This window comes from Emydura macquarii, unplaced genomic scaffold (genome assembly GCF_026122565.2).
Source record: "Emydura macquarii macquarii isolate MOO-44397 ecotype Brisbane River unplaced genomic scaffold, CSIRO-AGI_Emac_v2 contig_1551, whole genome shotgun sequence".
Classification (NCBI taxonomy): Eukaryota; Metazoa; Chordata; order Testudines; family Chelidae; genus Emydura; species Emydura macquarii.
In genome coordinates this window covers 26,882,487-26,910,322 of record NW_027131688.1, presented here as the reverse complement: position 1 = coordinate 26,910,322, position 27,836 = coordinate 26,882,487, and the positions used below count along the sequence as shown (strand labels likewise).

At 39.5% G+C, this 27,836-nt stretch overlaps 1 protein-coding gene across 2 annotated transcripts in view; it reads right to left on the bottom strand.

The window, feature by feature from the left end:
- Window positions 1–27,836, bottom strand: part of CLMN (calmin) — an 84,460-nt gene that overhangs the window by 19,760 nt on the left and 36,864 nt on the right. For both annotated transcript variants that reach the window (XM_067555108.1, XM_067555109.1), the window contains exons 2-4: window positions 6,027–6,088; window positions 2,166–2,261; window positions 367–450 (exon numbers count right to left, since the gene is read on the bottom strand). In XM_067555108.1, the coding sequence (XP_067411209.1) occupies window positions 367–450; window positions 2,166–2,261; window positions 6,027–6,088 (242 nt within the window). The remainder of the gene's footprint in view (window positions 1–366; window positions 451–2,165; window positions 2,262–6,026; window positions 6,089–27,836) is intronic.

The following is a 27,836-nucleotide window of genomic DNA, read 5'->3' as shown; positions in this document are numbered from 1 at the left end:
ACTTAAAATACTTTTAATCAAAGGAAAAAAGAAAGAAATCAATTACCTTCAAAGTAACTGAAGAATCAATGCAGTAAAGATTACTTGCGTTTCTAGTTATTTTCTTTTAATATTGGTCTCCTGATCCTTTAATCTTGTTGAACTTTTACATTATATAACAAAAATATAATCCTTGTTTTTTAGACTCTGTAGGTGTCCTTCTGCATTTCTATGTGGTATTTTAGCCCTGCTGTTAAAGAAGGCACAACTTCTTTCAGTCAGTGCATTCCTCTTACGGACATGCTGCGTAGAAAACTAGGTGCAATTATATTTGCAAAATATACTGTGGAAAGTAAGAAACTGAGACTGAGCTTTGGAAATACTTACATTACTATCCTCCAAAAACTTAAGCGCTTTAGCTATGTTGTTCAACCGAAAAATACGATGGGTTGAGGACTTATATTCGTGCAGCTAGAAAACAGAAACACATATTGCTTTAAAAGGCAGACTAGTGGTGAACAGTCTGGGTTTTTTAAGTGAGTTGTTTCACATGGACAAACAAAACACAGAGCTAAGTGAAGACATTGTGCATGTGTAAAATAACCAAAAACAAAAACAAAACAAAAAACCCCACTGTCTGCCCTTCAATGACTAGCAAAGTGACGGAATCAGTCAGGACAAAGGATAAGTGCACAGATTAGTGGGTTAATCATTTAGGCTTTGTCTACACTATATCTTTTAACCAAGTTTATAATTGATTAATGGCTTGGCTGGTTTTAAACAGGATATGTCCACACATGAGATGGTCAAGATTTAGTTAATAATCATCGCAACTAACAGTTTTTCACCTTCGCTTGAGACTTAGGGCTTATTTTCACTGCTAAAAAAAATCCCTGATTTTTACCTTGAGGTATTGACTTTGGCATGTTTATTTCATGATAAAACTAAAATGCGTGGTCTTCACTGTATTTTTACCTCAGGATAGCTCATGCAGATCAGTTACATCAAGGTAAAAAACACACCTTTCTTAGCAGTGAAGACAAGCCGCTAGCTGCCCCATGGCCTTGTAGCTATAGCTTGGCGCAGTTTTTTGTTCTGTGGACAGACTCCTGCATGTGTAACCAGTTTGGCTAATTCTCTTTCCTCCAGGCTACCTGTGCAGCAGGACATCCCAGGATGCATTGCCCCACAGGTTGCTCAAGCCATTTTGTGTGCATGCCCTGAGGGCCTCTATCCCCTGCTGAGGCAGCGCGGGAAAGCTGCCCAGATTCCCTCAGATTGCACTAATGCAGACGTTAGACGGGAGGGTAGTTGTGGACACACAAATTCGCTGAGACACAAAAGCTGCAGTGTGCAGACAAATCTCCTGCTTTCTGTAACCCAAATCAGATGGACGTTTCACCAGTTGATTATGAGAACACGATTACACTTGTAATGTGGAGTCGATTGTGGGGCCAATTTCTCCTCTCACTTACAAAGCAGGATTATATCCACATAAGAGGGGTAAATCTGGTACTAAGCAAGTACGAACAAAAAGACCTACCACATAGTTAAAATGGGCAGAGGATTATCATCTGTAATTGATTGCTCATGTCTACAGCAGATGTTTCTATTTTTCAGGCACTGGGAACTTTGAACACAGTTTTCAAAGGTAATAAATGACAGCGAGGTCAAAATTTGGAAACACAAATCTCCACATACCAGGAGGATTGAACTAATCTGAACCAAGGTATCAGGATTGAAACCAAGGGCTACTTCAGAAAATAAATCAAGCATTAAGCCACAGATCTTTTGGTTTAATGAAAGCTACCAAAAATAAAACTACAATTTATAGATAAAAAACATAGCTCTACTAAAATCCTTTGCTCCTTCCACAGTGCCCTCCGTTTGAGGATCTCAAGGCACTTTACAAACATTAATGAAAGCCTCACATAATTGCTGTCAGGTAAAGGAGTTTACACTGGTCTCTCACCAGTGTAAGGTCTCATAAGGACAACATGACAGGTGGGTAAGTTAGACCATAGGAAGCCAGCTCACAGATAAGGGAACTGTACTGGGCTCACTGGCGTGCCCCTTCCCCCCACTCTGCTGTGAGAGGGAGAATCTGGCATATTATACATTCACACATGTACCCATATAGGGACAATCCCATACCACGTACAGGGTTTTCACCCTTATATACATACCAGATTTTGCCCCGAAAGGACCTCCAGCAAAGCCATCAAGATTTTCCCATCTTGAATATCAACAAACAAATCTTTCACTTCCAGAGGAGGATTGCACTGTGAGGAAAGGAAACAGTGTTACCTGGACGGTGCTGGGTAATCTTTTAAGCACTTGGTAAATCACCATTATTTTTTAAGGAAATAAGTGGCACTTTACAAAACACGGATGCTTATTTTTATTCTTATTTACCATTTGTATTACTGTCGCACTAGGAGACTACTAATGATACATTTCTATCCACTGTGGGCTATGCTCTGAAATTTTTCCTCCACTTTTCAGCCAAAACTCTTATTAGCCTATATGGAAATTTTGCCCAAGTAAGGACTGAGCTAAAGCTGATGGCCAGATTCTGATCTCTTTACACCACGATGTTGGAGTCAATGGAGTAATTTCAGTTTTACACCACTGTAACAGAGACCAGACTCTAGCCATATAGACTTCTGGGCTCGGCCTGATGTAAGTACTGGATAGACCATGGACCAGATTCTAATCTCTTACACCAGTGTCACTCCAGTAGACATCAGTGCTGTTACTATTGCTTTACCCTGGGATAAGGAAGATTACAGTCCAGGCCAGTGACAGTATTGGGTTGCTCACACTGTAAAGTTTCCTTTGGTGCCATTATATTTCCATGTATTTTTAATATACTTAACATGACATGGCAACGTCATCTACAGCAGCTCTCCTTTTCCTGCAAAACCCTCCGAAGGGAACCAGCCCCTCCACCCACGAAGGTGTTGGAGGATGATGTGTGTGCTGTGAGGCACACAGCCAAATCTACTCAATCCTCAGGAGTCAGTCCCAGCTGCAGAAATTACCCTCTGTTTGGGCATCACTTACTCATCCATCCCTAAAGAGCCACGGCTTTATTTCTTTGGTTGGACTGCATATTACAGTTTGATTAAGCACAGCTTCTGGCAATTTGGAACGGGGCCTGTTTGGGAATAGTCTTCCTCCCATTCAGCCAAAAAATACTATTCAATGCTACCCAGGGGTCTGAGAAAGATATTAGTTTCCAGAGCAATAACCTACTTTGAACCAAAAACTTCTTTTATAACTTCCAACACAAGAAGGACCTCAACCTTCAATCTGCTAAGCATCCACAACTCCTCCACCACAACTCATGGGGGCTGTGAGTAACCAGTTTCTCTCAGGACCAGGCCCATACCAAGGGGAGCAGTGGAGGACTTAAAAAAAAAATCTAACTGGCTTCAAGACTGAGCTTGATAAATGTATGAAGGGGAGGGTATGATCAGACTGCAGTGCCTACAATGGCATGTCACTGATCTGCGACTGCTAGCAGTAAATATCTCCAATGGCCATGATGGAACAGCAGATGGGGAGGGCTCTGAGTTGCTAGAGAATTCTTTCCCAAGTGTCTGGCTGGAGGGTCTTGCCCACATGGTCAAGGTCTAACTGATCACCATATTTGGGATAGGGAAGGAATTTTCCTCTGGGTCAGATTGGTAGGGACCCTGGGGTTTTTTCACCTTCCTCTGCAGCATAGGGCACGGGTCACTTGCAGATTTAAACTAGTGTAAATGGTGGATTTTCTGTCACTTGAAGTCTTTAAACCATTATTTGAGGACTTCAGTAACTCAGCCAGAAGTTAGGGGTCTATCACAGGAGTGGGTGGCTGAGGTTCTGTGGCCTGCAACATGCAGGAGGTCAGACTAGATGATCATGATGGTTCCTTCTGATATTAAAGTCTATGAATCTGCACTGTGCAATATAAGAGCACACCAAGTCATAGAAGACATTTGAAAGAGGTTTTTCTTATATTTAAAGGCAAAGCAACAAAATATCCATCTTTCAGTGGAACCTCAGTTTCAGGAAATCTCATCATCATGAAATATTCTGGCAATGCTCTCAATTCAGCTCAATAGTTTACTTTGACAGTTTCATCAAACCTAGCACCATCAACAATAGACATTGGCTGTTGTCAAAGAGCATTTTGCTTTGTTGTAGCTGGGAGAATATATGCAAGCAATCCAGAGAAAACACTCCACATGCCCACAGCGTTCCTAAGATTTCATGTGCTTTGTATGGTAGAATTAACAGACCCCCACAGCCTTTTCATGATCTAATTCTTTTTGTAAATTAAAGAACTTTTTCAGAAGCCAGATGCTCGGCATGCATTTCTGACAACTTTCAAACTGCAGTTATTTTTAAATCCTAGTAATTCACAAGGGAATTACATACCTTCTCTTTATAATGTGGATTGTTCCCAAAGATCTCATGATCAAAACGTCACTGCTTAGTCTGTATTTTCAGTTAGATTTAAGAAGACCCTTTCATTTCCTCAGTAACAGACACTGCAAATTCTTAAGTAATAATATATTTAGAGACTTTCATCTGAAAACTCTTGACAAGTCACATACCTACAACATCACTGAAATGCAGCCACCTCTGCCAGGAATTGTGGCAGCTAGACCAAAAACTGCACAAAAATACAGCACAATCCTGCACTTCCTGAAGCTTGGCCATTGACTCCCAAAGGGAGTAGGATTAGCCCTCTCAGATTGCAGACTCTTCTGGGCAAGGACTTAGGTATGTGTCTTGTACCGCTCCGCACAGTTGCCACATCAGTAGTAATACGTTCCTTTTCTGCAACCTTCCCACATTGAGTAGCACTTACTCATGAGAGTAGTCTCACTCTCAATGGGACTACTCAAGTAAGAAAGTATTATTTAGTGTGAGTAGGAGTTGCAGAATCAGATCCAAAGCAAAGTGTGTGTGTGTGTGTGTCTGTAGATATAGAGGAGATTGAGACAAACTGATAATTATGAAAAATACCACAAGGTCTTTAATATCTACATGGAACAGAAAAGACCTCATTTTTAAAGACTCAGTTTACCAACAGACAAATAGTAAAATGCAAGGAACTTAAATTATCAACCTGAGATGAAAGGTTGAGCCATGTTCCAAGGAACGCATGTATCTTAAGCCTGATGTTTAGACTCCTAAATGTGCTAATCCAATTTGAAAAGAACACTGTCAAAGTCCTGTTATGTATTTCCCACTATGAAGACCACAGCAACCAAGCCACACACATTTATTACCTTTATTATTTCTTTAGCTTTAAAAAGACAATAAAAGTCTCCCTCACAGGAATCTCTATGTACCTTAATGCTAACAATGAAATTTAATCACATAATGACCACTCCACAGCATTAAATAATCATAAACATGTAACAAATAAACTCAGCCAGCCAATGAATCAAAGCAATAGAAAAGCACTTTTCACACACACAGAACATGCCCTCAACCTTCCCCACAAAATAAAAAAAACATTTCAATTTTGCTATTTATTTTCTTTTAAAATCAGAATAATCCTGAATGTCCAAAGTCTTTAATCTGACACTTTTAAAACACTTTTCTCATTGTGTTGTTCTTCTGTATCAGTATGCAGCCAGTTTCCACTTTTCCCTACAGCACAGAGGTGTAACTTTAGCTTGGACTGATTTCTGGTAAGAGCAAAACATAACTCTTCTTTTGTTTATGACCATTGTCTTTTCTAGAGAATCATTCTTTTCAGGGCTCCAGAATAGTACGACCTGAGGAGCCAATGCAGTAAAAGGAATGTAATAGCATCAGGCCTTTATTTTATAAAGACACATTGTATCCTGAAACTCTTTACAGTAACAATATATATAAATACCAGAAGGCACATGAAATCAAGAAATATACATGGGTAATGAAGAAACTACATTTTCAGCAGATAGGTGTGTGCATGTATCTTAGCCTGAAGGAGGTATTTATAGAAGATGTATGAACAATTTTTACTTTTACAAATGGACAAAAGTGTGTGTTGGCCTTACCTTTTCCAAATGAAGATTTATCCACCTGGTAAAGGTTCTCTTCTGCACATTCTCCCTCTCCACTAGAAATAAGAAAGTAGGTGATTTACTCTTCAGAAGAGGAAAAATTCACAGCAGTTTCTAATACATTAAAAAAAAATATATCAACCCCATACAATAAGGAAGCTGTGTGGCCAGTGGATTACACCCAGGATGGTGAGTCAGGAGTCTGGGGTTTGATTCCTGAGTCTGACATGGGGTATGTCTACACTCTGAGTTGGGGGTGTAATTCGTAGCTGAAGGAGGCATACCTGTGTTAGCTCTGATCCAACTAGCATGCTAAAAATAGTGTCGCTGCGGTGGCACGAGGGGCCAGCTGCCCTGAATGCGTAGCCATCTGAGTCTGTAGGCATATCCGTGGGAAAGCTATCCCTCTTGCTGCTCATCATGAATTCTGTGGATTCGGCATGTGACCCAGGGCAAGCCTTACATTTTTAAGCATATGGGTACAAAAACACTTAAGCCCAGATTCTAGCAGCTGATTCATAAAGATAAACCTTCTGTATTTACAGAGCTCCATTTAATATAACTGGGCTCTGCACAAGCACAGTTCTACTCACACAGGTCAGCTTGCAGGATTATCAGGACCCTGACATACTCAGGGTGGCATATGCTCCAAGGTGTTTGCATGCACAATTTGAAAAAAATAGTGCTAAACCTCTCTCTGCCTCTCTCCCCAGCAATAAAAAGTGTAAAGGATAATTATATTTAGATATATGGATGAAAAACACTATGGCCTATTACGATGTATTTTTCTATTATTGCCATGATGAGATGTTGCCGTTCTGGAAATCCAATGTCAGCCTAAAAGGGGTGCAGTGAATATAGGCTGTCTAGACACTTTATATGTGTGGCAAGTGGGAGTTGTGGATATGGTTCCTAGCTGGAAATATTACAATTTCTCTCCATGTTACGCTTTCATGCCTGGGGTTAAGTGAAAGACTAGCCATTGCTACCTCAGTTATGAGCTAAATTGATTTCAAAAATAAAAATACATGCAGCTGCTATGAACAGTGAATTTTTTGCTTTGGTTAATGAAAGAATTAGAATGAAGCCTTTACCCTTTTAACGATGCTTTAGTGACAGGCTTTTGGCTAAGATCTACCGTAGTATGAGTTTATTATTTGACATAAACTCTATTGGGATATTAAATCCTGCATTCAGTGAGAGATGTTCTTGATTTTCTAACAAGTGTTTTCCATTTCTAACTACTAGAAGAGTAAGTAGTCTGGATTTTATTAACTTTGAATATTTAAAACCTAAATTAACAATCTGAATTAAATCTACTTCCATAAGGATAAAAGCAAATTTTAGTGGCTAAATTTAGCAAGAATAAAGATAAAGGACCAGATATTCAGCTGGTGTGAATCAGCATAGCAGCACTGACGTCAACTGAGCTATATTAATTTACATCAGCTGTGCATTTGGCCCAAAATTAATATTATTAGTAGTAGTACCTAGGAATCTGAGCCGTGGGCCAGGGCCCCATTGTGCTAGGCAGTGAAGAAACACAGAACATAACGATGGTCCTTGCCCCCAGGAGCTTTTAATTTAAGTGTAAAACAAGAGACAAGAGATGGGGGAGTACAAAGGAATATTGAGACAATATAGGTCACCATGATAGGTTATGGTATAAAAAGTTTGATTTACACACCTCTTTTACACACATTTAGGGAAATGTTCACATCTTGATTCATGCCACTGGATGAGAGTCTCATCTTCCTAACCTCTGAGCTATTGTATTTTGCATCAAAATGCCAACTTCCCTCAAAGAATTAATTATTATTTGTACTGTGATAACACCGACAGGCTCCAATCAGGACTAGGGGTCCCATTATGCTAGGTATTGTACAAGTACTTAGGAAGACACAGGCCTTGCCACAAAAGGAGTTTACAGCCTAATGTAAAAGGACTCAGCAAGCAGTACATTTCCATATTAAACTAAAGGGACAGCATAAAAAAAGTCATACTTCTGCCTATTTCTATTTACTTACTATTATAAAAAGTAACACCTACATTTCATTTAACTGAAAGAAATTAAAGAGACAATATTTTCATTTCAGGCATTCAGTACTTCTCAAGTGGTTCTCAGCTTTCACTTAAATTAAGGAAATTTGACAACTTGCTAACAAAAATACCATATTAAACTAGTTACCTGCTGTATTTCTATTTACTTGAAGAGCACATAACTAATATATTTAAATCATTTTGTGTTTCCTTAACAATAAGAAAATAATAGCTAGCCTAGTTCCTGGGTAATCATGTCCTGTAGAAGAAGTCTGAATTGTTATTGGTCAGCCTAATTATGGGTTAAACAGTAGCTTCCATAAATCACAGTTTAATATTGTGCTTTTAGATCATCTTAATTCCAGGGTCAGCATCCTCTAATGACACACACAATTATTTTGATGTATAGGAATAGAGCTTTTAGTGTGAATTATATCTGTCACTGCCAGCCATTCAAGCCTTTTAAATCAGCTTATTTCTGTAAAATCTGATTTTCTGTACGACTGCATAAAAAGAAATTCATTACCCTTTAAGTGTCTTAGAGAACACAAAAAATGCCAAACTAATTATTGCTATTGGCTTTTTTTCCCCAAAAAAAATATTTCAGAAAGTATGTGCAGTTTTTAAACAGCTCCTTGCACGTGAAACTGCAAGGTCACATTATGACTTTAGAATATCAATAAAAAGTATCATTTATTACCTGCAAGTCTCAATATACAGTAAACTATGGACCATGGCACATCCTTCTAGGGCCTCTCCCCTTTTGACTGACAGTCAAGCACCAGAACTGGCATTATATATGATCATGCAAGGAGGACATGTGCTATCTGTCCTACACAGCGAGGGATGTATATCTTTTGGTTTAGAAAAGGACAGTTGATCTCCGGAGACTAGTGTATTCCAATTCCAGTTAGGAAGCAAATACTATTAGAACAGTATTCTGGAATTTCTGCTCCAGCTGAAACCAGGTAGTCCAGAAGCATACATAGTTAGGGATGGGGAGAGATGGGAGAAGGGAAATTAACATTTTCTTACTCAGAAGAAGTTTCATTTAGGTCAGTTTCTATTTTATTTCAATCAGTCTGTGCATCCCTAATCCTAGGGTAAATAAAAAAGATATTCTGCAGGCTGTTTTGAACAGTTCCAGAGGGGTAGCCATGTTAGTCTGTATACAGCAAAAACAACAAGAGTCCTGTAGCACTTTAAAGACTAACAAATTTCTGCAGGCATAAGCTTTCGTGGGCTGCAAACCACTTGGTCAGATGCATGAAATAGAAATCAGATAGGAGGTATATATATACATTCAAGGGTAAGAAACAACAATGGGGAGGGTAGGTGTAAACAAAGTCCATTCAGTTAGAGTAGATGAGGCCTATTCACAACCATTGGTTAGAAGGTGAGAATGTCTGAACAGTGACAATTACTTCTTGTAATGAGAGAACCATTCCAAGTCCCTATTCAGACCCAGTTTGATTGTGTCAAGTTTGCATATGAGTTCCAGCTCTGCAGTTTTAATTTGCACATCAGATGATTTACATCAGATGATTTACATACTTAGAACAGGCATGCTTGTATTTTTGTACACAACCATATGAAAATTGAGGACAAAATTTCTACAGAGAATAATCCCTGGGCACAGAGCTGCTATGAGGAAGAACAGTGACCCTGACAGAGATACATTAATCACCTATGTGATATTCCAGTGCTACAGCATAACAGTAATTGGATTGGGAAAAGAATACAACAGCTAATGCAGTCCATATGCTGATCTGTAGAATTAATGGGGGAAAGTTCCACGCAGGTATTACTGACATGTTCCTTAAGTGTTTTTATTCTCTAACTTGGTTGACCTCCCGGTTTTGGTGTAGCCTCCCCTCTCTATGAGCTCTCTCCATTTGTGAGGGTTGTAGAGACTCTGTAAACTTTATACAGTTTCCATAAATCAAATGGAACCTTTTTTCTTTGCACCTACCATTGCGTAAAGGTGCAGAAAAAATCAGTCAAATCTAAGGTTTCTGCCCTGATGTATACAGTTTACTGAAATTGTGCTGGATTTACTGCACGACTAGAGAGCAATAACAGCATTATAAAAGAATAATTACACACACCATATGGCCAGCCTGCACACAAATCGAGTGTGTAATGCTGTAAAGGAAGAATGCCTGCTGTGAGAGCTGAATTTAGGGACATAATGTTATAAGGTAGCAAAAGCTATAGCATTCTGGTTTTGGTTTAACATTTGAGTTTCAGGGGTCAAGCTCAGCTTTGACCTTGTCATAAAAGAAACAAAAATTCAAGATGTGAGACTTTGTCCCCCATAAGGCAGTGACTGCTGTTTTCAGAGAGTCAAATTTTGAGTCCTTTCTTAGGCAAGACTTCTATTGACTTCAATGGCAGATGTGCCCAAGTGATTACTGATAGACAAATGCTGTACTCTAATACCATGCCCCTGTATGCAGACTTGATGCAAGGATATCTGGAATAACTGAGCAAGGGAAAGGGAAGGAAAGTCCCCTGAGAAGCTGTGGAGTTATTGCAAGCTTGGGAATTCCTCCCTGGCTTACAGCTGCATCCTAGAGGATGGTAGGAATTGGATCAGCCATATTAAGTGTATATTAACTATTAGAAAAAGGTTGTATCTCCTGCTACACAGAGCCAGAAAACACATGCTACTATGATGATGTCTGTCAAAGAGACGGCAAAAGGAAAATGGCAAAAGTAAAAGATAACCCCACAAAATAGTCCTAACTGCAGTCCTGGGTTTTAATTTTGATTCCTACTGGAACCAGTCTATGCAATTTTTCTGGTTCCCCTTGTCTGTTAATGGCACTGTCCCCTTCCCCATCTTCTCCATCAATGATTCCAGCCTTGAATCTATTCCTGCACTAATGTTTAAGGCCACTATTTTCTCCCCCTTCAAATCCCTCTTCAAGACTCACCACTACTGTGATGTCTACAAGAAATTACCCACTAATGTTAGTGACATTGAATGGCAATTGGAAATAGCTGTTTTTGATTTGTTTTAAAGTCCTCTGTATTCTGTTGTAGTAAAGCCAGTCATAAATAGCCCTTTGATATATGGTATCAGTGGTTTGGGCATGTTGATGAGTTGTGAAAAATGGAGAAATACCAGAGCTTTTGAGAGCTAAAAGCTGTTAATTAAAAATCATATTCTTCTATAAAACTAATTACACATTCAACTGTAAATTAGGAAGCCCACAGGCCAGGTGAGAAAGTCACTAAGAACTGGACATATGGTACCAAGCAGCCATCAGCTGACAACAACTTTTGACAATTAGTGATCTGAGCTGTAGCTGAATCAGCAAACTAGAGGTTAAAGGATCTCATTATCAGTTTCTTGACCCATCTACTCCCCCAAGCTCTGCTCACCTATACTTTCATTTTGTGGATTCTGTGTTGCTGCACTTGTGAAATAAAATACAAAAAGCAATGCAAATGCCAGTGTGGCAGGAGCTGATGAAGGGAGCGATGAAGAAAGATTGCAGAGGAGCCCAGGGATGACAGGAGGGTAAAGCAGTGACTAGGCCTAGAGTAATTCCATTTTATTTTCCTTCCTGGTCCTACCACATTTGAACTCAGTGATCTCAAGTTACAAGTTATTTCACTAGCACACTGTACTCTCTACTCCTGGATTGCAGTGCTGTTAAACATACTATTTAAAATTGCTGTGAACAACTAACTCACATGACAATATATAGGTAAAATTCTCCTCTCAAATCTGCTTCGTGGAGTCCAACTCCAATATTCTGCTCGCCTTTCACATGTAGCTCTCCCACTGACATGAACAGCAGCTTCATGTACAGTATGTAGGAGTGCAGATTGAGCCAAAGCACGAGGTGAGAGTTTTTTTTTTTTTTTTGTTTTGTTTTTTTTTTTTTTTTTTTGGGGGGGGGGGGGGTGTGCTTGAGAAGTCAAAACAGCTTAAAGTATTAATATCACTTTTCTTTTTGAAATACATCTGGGCTAGAAACTTTGTTGTGTACCAAATTTCAGCTTGATGTGATTTGGAGTACATGAAATATTAAATCCTTAAAACCATGAGTTTATAAAGAAAACATTAACTACAGCATATAAATGTAGAAACCAGTCTCAAGTTACCTACTCTGAAATAGTGCCACTGAACTTCCAGATGAAGTCGTTAAATTGTTTGTTGAAAATGACCCATTTACTGGGCCCCTTATTAAACTTCTATGGCAGGTGTTGAAAATTTGAGGCTCTTTCATTTCAAGGAAAGTTGCAGAGTTAAAACTTTATTGCAGAAATTCTTAGTATTGGTATTACTTGGTATTACTGTCCTACAGAGAGTCTCACACAGCACCAGATTTTCATTAGATGATTCCATGCAGTGTACTATGTTTTTTAGACAGAGTTCAGTTTTTGGTTAGGGCTGAATTTACAAATCAATAATCAGACATTCCTTTCAGATGTTGGAGAATGAATCAGATTCCCAGAAAACTTTACTCAGTTTTTTTTAGTCCTCAACATATCTGAAGATCATGAGGGGTTGGTCCTGCTTTGAGCAGCGGGTTGGACTAGATGACCATCTGAGGTCCCTTCCAACCCTAATCTTCTATGATTCTTCTTACCAGCTCCCATGAAATAACACTGCATGCTACTTTGGAGGACAAAGCTGAACTCTTCTATTCCAGCATCCCCCTCAACCTTTTCTACCTATTTGAAGATATGGGGCCTGATTCTCCTCTCACTTTCTCCAGGGTAGATCAGAAGTAATTCAACTGAAGCCACTGGAATTATGTCAGTGTTCATGAATATACAATCAGGCCCATGATGTACATTCAACATGGAGAAACTTATTACCCCCAACTTCTGATAGTTAAAACAATGGCACTAGACCCACCTCAGATTAATACTTTTATTCTTCTATCCCATGAGGCAATAGCTTCACTTTGCTTCACTTTCTCTCCTGTTCACACCTCTATGCCTCCTTGCATGCAGATATAACCCAACACCAAACCACCACCTGCTCTTCATTCAAAGCTCACCTAAACTCACTTTCAGTGTCATTAGTTGAAAAAGATTACAAAAACGTCACTGTGTGAACTTATTATTGGAACCCAATCCTGTGTCATCCCTTCCCCTCCTTCTGTTTACCCCCATTTGTTTCAGTAAGTCTAAAATCTAGATTGCAAACTCTTCAGAGCAAGGACTTGTCTTTCATTTATTCTGCAAAGCTCAGACCACATTTATGGACTTTGAAAAATATATACGATAATACCATCCCAGGGGGAGACCATCTTTTAGCTGACTGAGGTTGCAGACACACTCTAAAATCTGAAAATGTAATAAGATACTCTCCTGAATACTGTGCATCAGCTCTCTGAGAAGGGACTCAGGGGCAGTCATGTTAAAAATCAAACAACTGGAGACAAAGCAGCAAAATCAGAGAGTCTATCTGAACAAAAGGAAACAGAGACAAAAAGCTGAATGTTGAAGTGGCGTGGGTTAAATAAAGCATTTAAAAAGAAACTCTGCTCTCTCAATCAAGCATGACACTGACGGGCTTTCAAATCCCAGTCCTTAACAAAAGCAAGCCACACATTTAAGACAGAAAAAAAATCAGTGACATTTCTCAGCATTAAAAAACAGTTGAGAGTTATTCTGAGTGCTTATGTTTGCCACAGCTCTTATCTTAGCAAAACTGATGCAAATATCATTCTGACTAGATGCATTTTTATATATAAATACACATTATAAATGATAGTTTAATAATGAGAGAGAGTGTGCGTGTGACCAGCACATATCTGATATGATTAAATAAGTAAAACTACACAACAGCTTTCTGATGTCAATTTCAGATGTTCGTGACCTCTTTTGCCTAGAATGGTAGCTTCAAGACTCAATGGCAAAGCCTAAGGGACGATTGCCAAAGAGGCATAAAATATAGCTAGGTGTTTGTGTTTTGTATGTAGAAATCCTATGCTCAAGAAGTGCAGTTTTGTTTTCTGACCATACAGTAAGCCAGGTAAAGAAAAGTAGTCAGAGAACGAAGTGATATGGAGTTATTTTTCTGAGCCTGTAGAACAAGCTAGGGTTTCCCTGCCAGAACTATTCTTCACTATGGAAAACAGTAGAAAAGAAAAGAAAAGAAAAAAGAAAAGAAAAGGAGAATCCCACAGTGATATATAAGGCAAATAAAAGATATATGGTACAACTTTGAACCACAACATCCCAACACCAGAGGAAATGAACAGAAATGAAAGGAGGAAGCAAAGCCAAGCCTAATTATGTATGTACAGTACTGTAGGTCCAGTATTAAAAGCTGGCTGTCTAAATTCATTAATTGCCTAAGTTCCCAACCTGGAGCTGTCACTGAGAATGTGCTCAGTCAACAAACTTAAGGAAGAGGCTTCAAAACTACAACTGCACTCCGTGACAGCTGTGCCACGTAATCACAATAGGTTCCATGTTTTCTCCTGCCTCTTAAACTGAGTTTAATGGCCTTTGTCACTACTACTAAACAGTTCAGTGGGAGGAGAACAAGCATGAGGAGAAATGAACATTAAAAGCATGTAAAAGAACATGCAACTCTAAAATAAATGCTTGAGAGATTTATTGAGATTAATATTAACTGGCACAAAATCCTACAGCTTTAGAGAATAAGCAAATGCTTTGTCCATCATGAGTTAAACATGTGATATGAAATAACGGGTTGTAGATCATTACTGAAAGAGAAAAATCAAGTGCTATAAGATCTGAGCTACAGTCCGATTTGCAATGGGAGACAGGGCAGGCTAACAGAATCAAAAACAACTGCAAGTACTATTTTAAAACTTACGAAACTGTACTGTACACTGGAGTGATATGACTGAAATCACCATCAAAAGCTGAACTATAGCAGTAGACCATCATCAGATGTATTAATGTACAAGCAAAGATCTAATGGGACCCAGTGGTCATCCTTTAAAAATCTGCCAGTTTCCTTAAATGACATGATCTCATTTTTTGCAGTGTTCCCTAGAGTAAGGACAGGGAATACAGTAAATACTAACATAATCAAACTTACTTTTCTAAGACAAAACTGTCCAGTTTCCAAGGATGGAAGCTATAGGAGAAGCTACATACAATAGAAAAAGGAAGTGTTATCTAGTGGACGGAGCATGGAACTGAGAGTCAGCAATCCTGACTATTATTCTGGGCTATGTTACTGATTTGTCAGAGTTGGCACAGCTAGGCTTCTGGGACTCAGCAGCAAGCTGGACCTAAAAATCTGTGACACAGTCCATGGAAATTCAGAAATGTTTTATTTAAGTTGGTTATTTAACAGAGGTTTTTTAGTGAGTTAAATATGAAAATGAATAATCTAAATAGTACAGGAATTGTTTTGATGTTACATTGCATTTGCATCATGATGTCAAAGATTCAGAGATTCTAAGGCTAGAATGAATCATTGTGATCATCTAGTCTGACCTCCTGTATAACACAGTCCATAGGCCTTACCCAAAATAATTTCTGGAGCAGATCTTTCAGAAAAATATTCCATCTAGATTTAAAAATTGTCAGTGATGGAGAAACCACCACAACCCTTGGTAAGTTGTTCCAATGGTTAATTACTCTCACTGTTAAAAATTTATGTCTTATTTCCAGTCTGAATTTGTCTAGCTTCAACTTCCAGCCATTAGATTGTATTATATCTTACTCTGCTAGATTAAAGAGCCCATTATTAAATATTTGTTCCCCACATAAGTACTTATAGACTGTAATCACATCACTCCTTAATCTGCTCTTTGTTAAACTAAATAGATTGAGTTTTTTGAGTCTATCACTATAAGGCATGTTTTCTAATCCTTTAATCATTCTGTGGCTCCTCTTCTGAACCCTCTACAATTTACCAACATCCTGCTTGAATTGTGCACACCAACTGGACACAGTATCCCAGCAGCATTTGCACTAGTGCCAAATACAGATATAAAAGAACTTCTCTACCATTCAAGATTCCCGTTTATGCACCCCAGGATCACATTAGCTCTTTGGCCACAGTCACATTGGTAGCCCTTGTTCAGCTGATTATCCACCACAACCTTCAGCTCTTTTTCGGAGTCACCACTTCCCAGGATAGGGTCCTCTGTTCTGTAAGTATGGCCTACATTCTTTGCTCCCAAATATGGACATGTACGTTTAGCCACATTAAAATATATATTGTTGCTTACACCCACTTTACAAAGAGATCTAGATCACTCAGTGACTTGTCCTCTTAATTATTTACAAGTCCCCCAATTTTTGGGTCATCTGCAAACTTTATTAGTGATGATTTTCTTCCAGATCATTGATAAAAGTATTAAAAAGGAAAGGGCCAAGAACCAATCCTTGCAGGACCCCACTCGATGATGATTCCCCATTTACAGTTACATTCTGAGATCAATCCGTTAATCAGTTTTTAATCTATTTAATGTGTGCCATTTTAATTTTATATCATTGTGGCTTTTTAGTCAGAATGTCGTGTTGTATAAATCAAATAACTTACAGAAGTCTAAGTATGTTACATCAACACTATCATCTTTATCAACCAAACCTGTAATCTTATAAAAAAAAAAATCAAGTTAGATCAAGTTAGATCCTGTCAAATTATTTTCAATAAACCCATATTGATTTGCATTAATTATATAACCCCCTTTTGTTTTTTATTAATTGAGTCCTGTATCAGCTGCTCCGTTATCTTGCCTGGGATTAATGTCAGGCTGACAGGCCTATAATTACTCGGGTCATCCCATTTCCTCTCTTTAATAATTGGCAAAACATTAGCTTTCTTCCAGTCTTCTGGAACTGCCCCAGTGTTACAAGACTTGTTGAAAAATCAACATTAATGGTCCAGTGACCTCCTCAGCCTTTTAAAAACTTTTGGATGCAAGTTATGTGGACCTGCTGATTTAAAAATGTCTGACTTCAGCAACTTCTGTTTAACATCCTCCTGAGATACTAATGGAATGGAAAGAGTGCTATCATCATCATATGATGAGACTTCATCTCTGTTTTCCCCCCCAAATATAGGACAGAAATATTTATTGGACTTGTCTGCCTTTTCTTCATTATTATTGATAATTCTACCATTTCCATATAGTAATGGACCAAAACCACTCTCAGGATTATTTTTGTTCCTAATATACTTTAAAAACTCCTTCTTATTGTCCTTAATGCTACTGGGCATAGATTTCATCTTGTGTCCCTTGGCTTCCTTTATCAATGTTCTACAATTCCTAACTTTGGATTTATATTAATTAATCTTTCTTCCATTTGTTTATTTATTTTTTACATCTACCTTCATTTACCCCTCTAAACCAGATTGATTTTTTATCCAGCAGCCTTCTTCCTCAGCCCCTTTTGGACAACTAGTAAGATATTCTTAAATGATTCCCAATTATCACCTTTTTCTGTTTTCAGCTTTGTGAAACTGGCCCTTTTAAAGCACCAAGTATATATATTACTTGTCTGGACTTTATTCTGCTTGCACATTATAAAAGTGATCAAGTCATGATTACTTGTATCAGAGCTACCATTAACTTATTTTTGTGATTAGTTCCTCTATCTGTTAGGGCAAGTTCTAATACAGAATTCCCTCATGTTGGCTGCAACACTTTATGTGTTAGGAAATTGTCGTCTATAATGTTTAGAAATTCCAAGGAGCAGCATGAGGCCTCCAGCATATGTCACTCAAACTGAAGCCCCCCATGATCACACAGTATTTTTCTTCCTATAGATAGGTGTGTAAGGAGGTGGTCATCCTGTTACATCGCGTGATTTGGTGGTCTGTACTAGACACCAACTAGAGTACCCCATCTTGTGCTTTATTTGTTATGACACTGATCCATAAGCATTCAAGATTATTTTCTTCCAATTTATCAGTGACTCAGAAACAGATAATGCCACTCCCCTTCCCCTTTCGCCCACTTAAACCTTCCTGGACAGGTTATAACCATTGATTTTAGTAGTGTAATTGAGTGAATCCTTCCATCAGCTCTCAGTAATACCAACTAGATCAAATTTATGCTCATAAATAAGCAATTCCAAACCCTCTTGTTTGTTACCCAGGCTCTTAGAATTATTGTATAGGCAATTAAAATTTTTCTTCTTTTCATGTTCTTTGGTTTTTTTATTCATTTTGTTCTCAACATCTTGATTTTGTGCTAAATAAGTGCTCATATCATCCCCCTTTTTACCCTTCCCTTTTTGCTATTAGTTTAACCCCCTCCTGAACACTCTAGCCAGTCTGTCCACAAGGAGATTGGTCTCCTTTCTACTGAGGTGAAGGCCATTTAAACTATACAGTTCCATCTCCCTATAGGAGATGTGGGCAATGTTCCACAAAACCAAAGCCCTCCATCCTACGCCACTTATCTAGCCAATGATTCATTTCCACATTTTCTGTATTCTGTCTTCTTTTGGTCATGGGATAGGCAGGATCTCAGAGAGGATCGCTTGGACATTATTCTTCTTCAGCATGATTCTGAGTTCTCTGAAGTCAGCTAGTATCTGCGAGATATACGGCAACACAGTGTCATTAGTGCTGATATAAACCAAAACCAACGTATCCTTGCCTGTAGACTTCAAAAACCTATCCAATCTTAGAGTGACATCTCGGGTTTTCGCTTCAGGAAGGCAGCACACTGTCCTGTTGTCCACCTTTCCCTTGCAGAACATTCTTTTGGTTCTTCGGCGTATTGAATCTCCCACAAAGATCATCTGATTTCCTTGGATGGTTGGAGAACTCTTTGGAGGTAAGCTTGATTTTCTTAAAGATTAGACCAAGCTGCCATCCACATGATTGTCCTGTGCCTCTCTCCATTTCCTTGGATCTGCTGGATCTTGAGAGGTATCATCAATAGTGTCCATGTTGAGAATCTGGTATTGATTTGAAATGTCTAGCCATGTGGAATTCCTCCTGCTTCTCTTCTTTCCGGTGGGCACAGTCTGCCTATCCTCATTTGTCTCCAACCATGTAGAATGTTGCCATGACCTCTTGCCTCTCATGGTTATGGACTGCCAGGCCTCCTCTCTCTCCCCAATTCCCTTGTGGCCAGCTCCATTCTTCCTTGAACTTGGGGTACTGGTGTTTCCTAAATCTGGGTGTCTAGGAACTCCTCTGCTTCTCTTACTAGAGTCTCAATTTGCCCCTCCAATCCAAAAATCTTTTCCTTCAGCACAGCCACTAACTTGCACTTCGTGCACAGGAAATCCCTTCTGTCCTCCTGCAGGAACGAGAACATGGCACATCCATTGCAGGTCACCACCACTGTTCCATCACTGGCCATCCTGTTATCACATGCAATGCTGAACCAGGAAGAAAAGCATCTCACACTCCCTCTGAAACTCCTCTGTTAGCTGCCTCTGTTCATTGCTCTTCAGTTCATCTAGCAAGTGACGTTTTATACCAAGTCTTCCTTGCTTGGCACTGCTCTGATCTTCCCCTCACCCCCAGGGAGTGATTAACCACTCAGAGACTTTAAACAGCTGGGCTGATGAGAGCTCTAAGGGGCAGAGTACATTCAGTATTCTGCACATACTCTATTAAGAACGCAAAACCGCATTGCATGACTAGAAGGAAACTGAAGATTTGTTTGTTTGTTTAATGTAAGTTTCTAGTCCATGTTTGCAGAGAAGAGCTTGAAACTGGGATGCAAATGCACCATTAAAAGCTCAAAAAACAGAAAGACAATTTAAAAATGAATTATAGGGGCTTTAAAATCATATGATGTTTAATCCAAAATCATGATTTTTGGGGGCCTAATCTCATGATTTCTGAATGCTTGATGTTGAAAATAGTGCAACTTGGAGGGGCTTTAGATAGGGATTGTGCAACAGACCATTTTCTACATGTTTCTGTTAAACTGCTCAGAAGCGAAGTGTTAACAAATATATCATCTTCCAGCTTTCTCAGTTATGGGGAGATGGGTGTTTACACCTCTTTCACACAAATTGTTTCAGACCATGTCTGCAGCAGACAAGCACAGCATCAGAAGATCACTGTCTACAGCTGACTCAACACAGCATCAGTTTACACTGGGTTGATGTTTTCAAGGTTATTGTCACAATAATGTAGGCATTTTTTTGTTTTTGACTAAAAGTTTAGGATTTGTCTTGAGAGTTGATCCAGAATAAGTAGGGTGAAAATTTAAAGCAGATTAATTATTCCTTTTTAGTTCCATGTGTGGATGCTTTTATTCTAGAATTATTATTAGTTGTATTATCATAGGCCTAAGAGCTCTAGTCCAGGATTCCATTGTGCGAGGTGCTGTACAAACACAGAACTAAAAAACTGTCTCTGTCCCAAAGAGTTTACAATCTAAATATAACGAGAGACCACAGATGGACACAGACAGAGGGGGAATACAGGAAACACGGAGGGTATGTCTACACGGATGGCGGCAAAGTTACCGCCATAAGATCAACCTATCTGGATCAACTGACTGGTCAGTGAAGACCCACTCAGTCGATCCAGAAGTCGACGCAGTAAAACCACCTCCTCAAGTGGTGTAGCGCTGCATCGATGGGAACACGGTTCCCGTTAGCACAGTGCAGTGAAGACGCCGCGCAGAAAGGAAGCACAGCAGTCGATGGGAGTTATGCAAGCTACTCTGCGTAGCTTGCTTAATTCCCATCAACTGCCGCCAAATCGCCCAGTAAGTGTAGACCAGGGCTGAGACAGTGTTGGTCAGCAGATAAGCAATGGCCTCAGGACACCAGGAGCCTAACTGTTGTGAAATATTTTCTCTCTAATGTTTTCCGTGGAACATACTTTTAATTATAAGAGAAGAAGAATGGTCTTGTGGTTAAAGCACTGGACTGGGACTCAGAAGATCTGGGTTTGATTAATAGCTGTGCTACAGATTCCCTGGGTGACCTCAGGCAAGTGACATGGTCTCTCTATGTGTGTTTCCCCATCTTTAACAGGGGTATAATTCATGTCCCTCATGCATGTTGTGAGATTAAATCCACAAACACTTGGAAAGCACTCAGACCTTGCAGTGACAACTCTATGGCCTGATCTTGATGTCAGCAAAATTGATAGAAGCAAGGCTATAATCCATGTAACGGTCATTTCTGTGATATACCGAGTCTTGCTTCTGTGATAATCATCACTGCTTCTTCACATTATTGCAACATCTCTGAACAACTTTGGAAGAAACATTAGAAGGACTTGACCTAGTAAAATCTTGGGGAAGGATCTGAGGGCTCCCCTACAATCTTTTAAAGAAATAATTACATACAATTTTTACTGCCCTACCACTGTTTTACCAGTGAATGGCTGCAGTACCCTGTATATCCTACAAGAAATAGATAGAGCTTAATTATTAGACAGAAAAAGAATTATTAAAACTAACTCTAAAAACAGACCATTTGTCCCTTTCACATGAGTAAATATATGCAAGCAGATCATCACAGAAGCTGGGTGGGAATTTTGTTCCCATATATGATTGTGCAACTCAGAAAAATGCAAAACGTCTCACATTTGTACATTTCAGTGGTGTTTTTCTTCTTTCAGTTTATTTCTCCATTAATAAGAATGACTGCAATTTTAGCTGCAACAATGGCTTTGAAAACATGCACTATTTGCTTCAATTTATTTCCACAGCTGCAGTCACATTATTTTTAACTTCTTTTTTTTTTTTTTTGTAAAGTGGATTTGCTTTGGCTTTGGCTCCCATTTAATAAAGTGATGAGTTTACTGAAAACTGCATTGCCAGTGTCACAGGATTAGTAAGGTAAAGCCTAATTTGATTGAAAAATAACTTCACCCCATGGTGCTTACCATTCAAATCACACCAATGCCTACAGCTGTGCTTGGCCACACGACCCTGGTTTCACTCATTTGTTTGTTTTTAAATGGGAAGTAATGCAATACCAGTAATATCCTCACATCCATGCTCCAGTGCTGAGCAGTGGACCCAGTTCAAGGTAAGCAGGAACTATCAAACTGGAGACTAAGCCCGCAGAGAGGAATTCTTGTTATACCTGGTATATTGTGGGTCAGTGACTATAGCTTAGTAAACTCTGGACCAATAAAAAATAATGGAATCATTAACCAAGAGATACACACAGAGACCATATCATTTTTATCCATGCTTTATAATGAGGCAAAAGCCTGCCAGAAATCCCAAGGAGCAGGATATGATACTATGATACTACATATGATATATGAGCACCCTCCATTTGGTGCTGAGTACCCTCAGCTTCCCCTGATATCCCAGACTGTGCTCAGCAGTTGGAGAGTTGGGCCCAGAGAGAGAGAGAGAGAGAGCACATGTGTGCAAAAGAGCAGACATTTTCCTTTGATAAGACCCACACCTGGAGGTAGGGCCAAATTCTGCTCACCTTACTCACTTGGGTGGTTAAAGCAAATAGATATGGCCAACAGTCAGTTTCTCTTGCAGACAGGAGTACAGTAGCTGAGCAATTTTTTGACATCTAACTGCAAGGTTTAAAAGATGTTTTTGGATGGCTGTGGGTTTTTTTTTTGTCAAGCCCAAAGAGTACATTTTTTAAAAAGCCCTGTACATAGAGACTGTCACATTAAACCAGTAACTTATAAAAGGTTTTCAGCACACCTTTAAAAATATCATTTAATTCAAACAAACCAAATATAGATCCTCCTTGCCTCCTCCTACTTGATCTGATGTCCTAAAAATGGAGAGCCTAGGGTTGGCTTTAATAGACACAGGGCTTACCTAGCCCACTTGTTTTGGTGAGATAGCCATTGCTCCATTTATTTCTGCTTCTTTCGGAAACTGTCAACCCATTACATAGTTTAAAATCTAGTAAATTGTGGCATTTATACCACTTCAAAACTATCTCTTTCCATGAAAAAAATGCAATCCAACACCCTTACATAAGTGTTTTTAATGGGATTAACACATCTTTTTCTTGTCAATGACTAAAAAGAAGAAGCTGGAACTTCTGAATAAGAAAATTACAACTGACTAGCTAATTATAGTACTCCTTACAAATGCACAATATTGGCAATTTTAACAAACATTTACTGCTGAAGGCCATCATCTCTGCTCCCTTAAATATAAACAAACATTCTGTGGGTAAATTCTTATAGTGAGGGATTCATACCACATGTATAACGGGCAAAATTTGCCTTTGATTTCAGTCAGAAATTAAATCAAAGGGAAAACTTTGGGCCCATGTAACAACACTGCTTTCTCATAAGATCTTTTATCTTAGAATCTCAACACACTTTACATATATTAATGAATTACTCCTCAACTCAGGAAGGTAGGTAAATATCACTATACTCATTTTACAGGGGAATAAAATGAGGTACAGAGGGATTAACAGATTTACCTATGGTCACACAACAAATTAAGGACAGGTCTAGGACTAGAACCCAGGAGTACTAACTCCTACCCCAGAAGTCACACTTTCTGTACATTGTATACTACATGGGGGAAGATAAATGAATCAGACAACTGTCTTCCAAACCTATATAAAGGGACAAGGACTCTGAATTCCAAATACTGTAAGTCCTTTTTCTTAGTGGTGCCCCATATTTGTTTATTTGCTTTGACATTTACACTAAAACCAAAATCAAACCAGAAGAATGTTCTTTCCATAAAAAGGAAAGAAAATCTTCAAACATAAATTTGTCCCAAGAGCCACATAAAATTTCATGTCCCATAGTTAACTTCCAAGGCAACTAATGTTTCCCTGGAAACGTGTTTCTAAATCAAGTTGCTTTATTCATATCTTGTTCTAGCAATTTGTTCAGTAAATGCAAAGACAGACTATGCAGTAATGAGCTCAAAATCCCCAGACTTGCCTTCTGTAACCAAATCCCACTGTCCTTCAGGACACACAATATGCTGGGTCTGTTTATTTTAATTGCTAGCTGTAAAAAACCAGAAGATACAGAAGTATGACCTAAGCCACATCTCAACACACTTCTAAAGTTTGACTCTAGCTTGGACCACAAGTGAACTGAATTTGTTTTCATCTGAGTAGGTTTCAGAATTCTCATCCTTAATATATATTTTTTCATGTGACAAAACCACTCTATAATATGACAAGATTCAATTCAACTGGTATCCTTCTCAGAAAAGACCCATTGTTAGGATAGCCAGGTGCTGCCTGACAGAACTGGGATGCATTGGCAAAGTTGTGGTCCAGGACAGAAATAGCTGAGGTACTGCCAATCAGGAGCATTAGAAGAGCTGTGTGCGGTACAGGATGGAAATAGCAGAGGTGATGTAGGTCAGGTTTCATAGATTCCAAAGCCAGAAGGGACTATTATGATCATCTAGTTTGACTCCTGTATAACACAGGCCAGAGTCTTTCCCCACAAAATAATGCCTAGAGCAGACCTTTTAGAAAAACATCCCATCTTGATTTAAAAATTCTCAGTGATGGAGAATCCACCATGACCCAGAGTAAGTTGTTCCAATGGTTTATAACCCTCACCGTTAAAAATTTACACCTTATTTCAAGTCTAAATTTGTCTAGCTTCAACTTCCAGTCGTTGGATCGTGTTACACCTTTGTCTACTAGACTGAAGAGCCCCATTACTAAATATTTGTTCTCCATGTAGATACGTACAGACTGTAATTAAGTCATCCCTTAACATTCCCTTTATTAAGATAGATTGAGCTCTTTGAGTCTGTATCTCTATACACCAAAAAAATATCACGGCAGCAAGTCTCGAAGCCCCAGTCAACTGATTAGGGTTCGAGTTGTGAGAGCTAAAAATAGCAGCGTAGATGTCTGGGTTTGGGTCAGAGGCCTGGCTCTGAGACCTATCCCCCTTGGAGGGTTTCAGAGCTCAGGCTCCAGCTCAAGCCAGAGCATCTACACTGCTTTTTTCAGCCCCACAGCTCAAGCCCTGCAAGCCTGAGTCACTTGACCTGAGTTCTCAGACTTGCTGCTGTGGGGTTTGTTTGGGTTCTTTTGCTGTGTAAACACACCTTGTCTCTGTAAGGCACGTTTTCTAATCATTCAATCATTCTCGTGGCTCTTCTCTGATCCCTGTCCAATTTACCAACATCCTTCTTGAATTGTGGGCACTGGACCTGGACTCAGTATTCTAGCGGCAGTCACAGCAGTGCCAAATAAAGAGGTAGAATAACCTCTCTACTCCTACTCCAGACTCCCCTGTTTATGCATCCTAGGATTGCATTAGCTTTTCGGTCACAGCGTCACACTGGCAGCTCATGTTCAGCTGATTATCCACCAGGACCCCCCAAATCTTTTTCAGAGTCAATTCAGGTGAATTGAGAGAGTTGTTTGTGCGTCCAGGCCTGGAGTAGCAAAGTGTCCTGGTGATCAGAATTGAGGTGCACTGGCAGAATTGTGGGGCAGATGGAGTTACTTGATCATATTTTTAAGTTTCAAATGTATAGCTTGTATCTCTCTCCTCCCAACTTTGCCACTTCTTTTCTCAGATTGTAGCTCTTCAGGATAGGGACCATGTCTTTCTGTTTGTTTGTACAGTGCCTAAAACCTTGGGGCCCCCATCCTGTTTGGGGTGCTACTGTAATATAAATTATTATAAAGGGCACAGCGATTTCTGAAGAAGACTTGGCAGCAAAGGAAGCCCTTTTAATTACTGCGACCAGAAGTATCCATACAGCATTAGACTGGGACCCAGGAGGCCTGGGTTCTATTTCTGGCTCTGCCACTGGCCTGCTGCGTGACCTCGGGCAAGTCACTTTGCTTATCTGTGCCTCAGTTTTCCCATATGTAAAGTGAGACTAATGATACTGACCTCCTTTAGGAAGCACTTTGAGATCTACAAGTGAAAAGGGAGCTGGGTATTGTTATCCCTCCTGCTGGTTACCTTGTGATGGATATTCTGCTGAACCCTGCCTACCACTAGTAGATGGACTGCAGCAGCCCTGGCACACTTCCTAATTCTATGGTATAGTTGCAATAAATTAGGCACATATGACATGGCCACTCTTTTTGTAACTCTGTATTTAGAAGAGCTGGCTTTGGGTACCACCCCTCCATTGGTACACATGCTGTGCCCTTCTCCTCCATGCCTCACAAGACTTCCGGATACTGGAAAATACCGTGTTCCACTATGTGACTAGGAATCTTGAGGAGACGCTCTTTTTCTGGATGAGTGGCTCCCCTTTTGTCTTTCAATGCAGGGGAAAGTATTTGGTCTGAAGAAATGGAGAAGACAGCATTTATAGGAAGAAACCAGAAATATTCCAGTACAGCAGCTGGCCTTCTGCGCTGCAGCAGAGAGAAAAGTAATATAACACTAGGATTATCTATGACACCATTGCATTCCATCAAGTATCCAAGATCTGAAGCAGTGGAATGATCGATTGATTCTTCATTACAGATGAGAGACAATGGCAGATATAATGGACAGAAAAAGAAACCAGATGATTTTGCAATCCAGTGGTTACATAGGACTCCAGGTGCACAGTGCATGGTTAGAGAACAGCTGTAAAGACACCTGTGGCCAGTCTACAATGGTGCGTATACCACTCAGAGCAGTCAGCTGTTTGTCTGCATACAGATGGCAGTAGATAGCACTGCATCAGTTTACACTCACCTTTGAAGGTTGTCTTTACAACCATAAGGGCTACAGATTAGATTTTTAAAAAACCATTAGAGTCTGCAGAAGTTGAAGGGATTGATCATCCCATGCACTAGGGAGAGCTTCCGACCTGCCCATGGTGAGAAAAGAAATGGCTGTTTCAAGATCGACCAGGATGTCCCTCTCTCTTCAGCAAGAAGAATATGTATTAGCTTGGATGGATGTTGACAGTGGATGCCACAGCCATGAACAAGGTATGTGACTATGCAATGTCACCAGGAACAAATCACACACACACATGCTCTTAGTCATTTGTATAGAGTCCATTGCACTGACATAACTGTTCTCCTTCAGATCCCTCCTTAAAATACTCCTCTGCTGTGATGTCTACAGAGAAACGTGGTAATAGTTAGGTTGCTGGTGCGCTGAGACCACTGCCTACCATGCTGACCAGCATAGTCTCAATATTTCCTGTACTCCCTCTCTGACTCTGTCCATCTGTTGTCTTGCCTGCCTTATACTTACACTGTAAGCTTTTGGGGACAAAAAGAGTCTTTTTGTTCTGTTTGTACAGCACCTGGCACAATGGGGTCCTGGTTCATGACTAGGGCTCATGGGTGCTAAGGTAATACATACAAATAATTTAACAAACTAGGCAATATTTAAAAAGGGTTTTCTTTAAGTGAAATTGCCATTGCTAAGCCATGTTGACAACCAGGCTGTGGAAACTGAGCAAGAAACAAACCAAAACCAAAAATAATGAAAATGAAAGCTAAAGCAAATAAATAAGTATTGTATTATTCCCTGAAAGCTGCAACACACACATGCACTGATGGATGGCCAAGGAGAGCCAATCTCAAAGGCAAGGCCTTCCATATTGAAAATGCCCTGCCGCTTATGAAATGTAAACTCCTCAGGCACTATAACAGCCTTACCATGAGTCACAGAGACTCCCCTGGAGTACTCCAATCTACCTTACCATCCAGGTAAACTTGCCTGTGTGATGGATGGTCCCTCACATTAAAAAAACACAATATTCAGGTTACTTCCAGTCCCAAAGAACTTATCCCAGGTCAGTTACACATAGATCTCATGCCAAAGACAACACTTGTAGTCAATCATATAAAACTATCTAAAGATTTATTAACTAAGAAAAGGAAATAGACTTCTTTACAAGGTTAAAGCGGTAAACATACACACACAAATGAGTTGCAATCTTCAGTTTCAAAAAGTAATAGAAG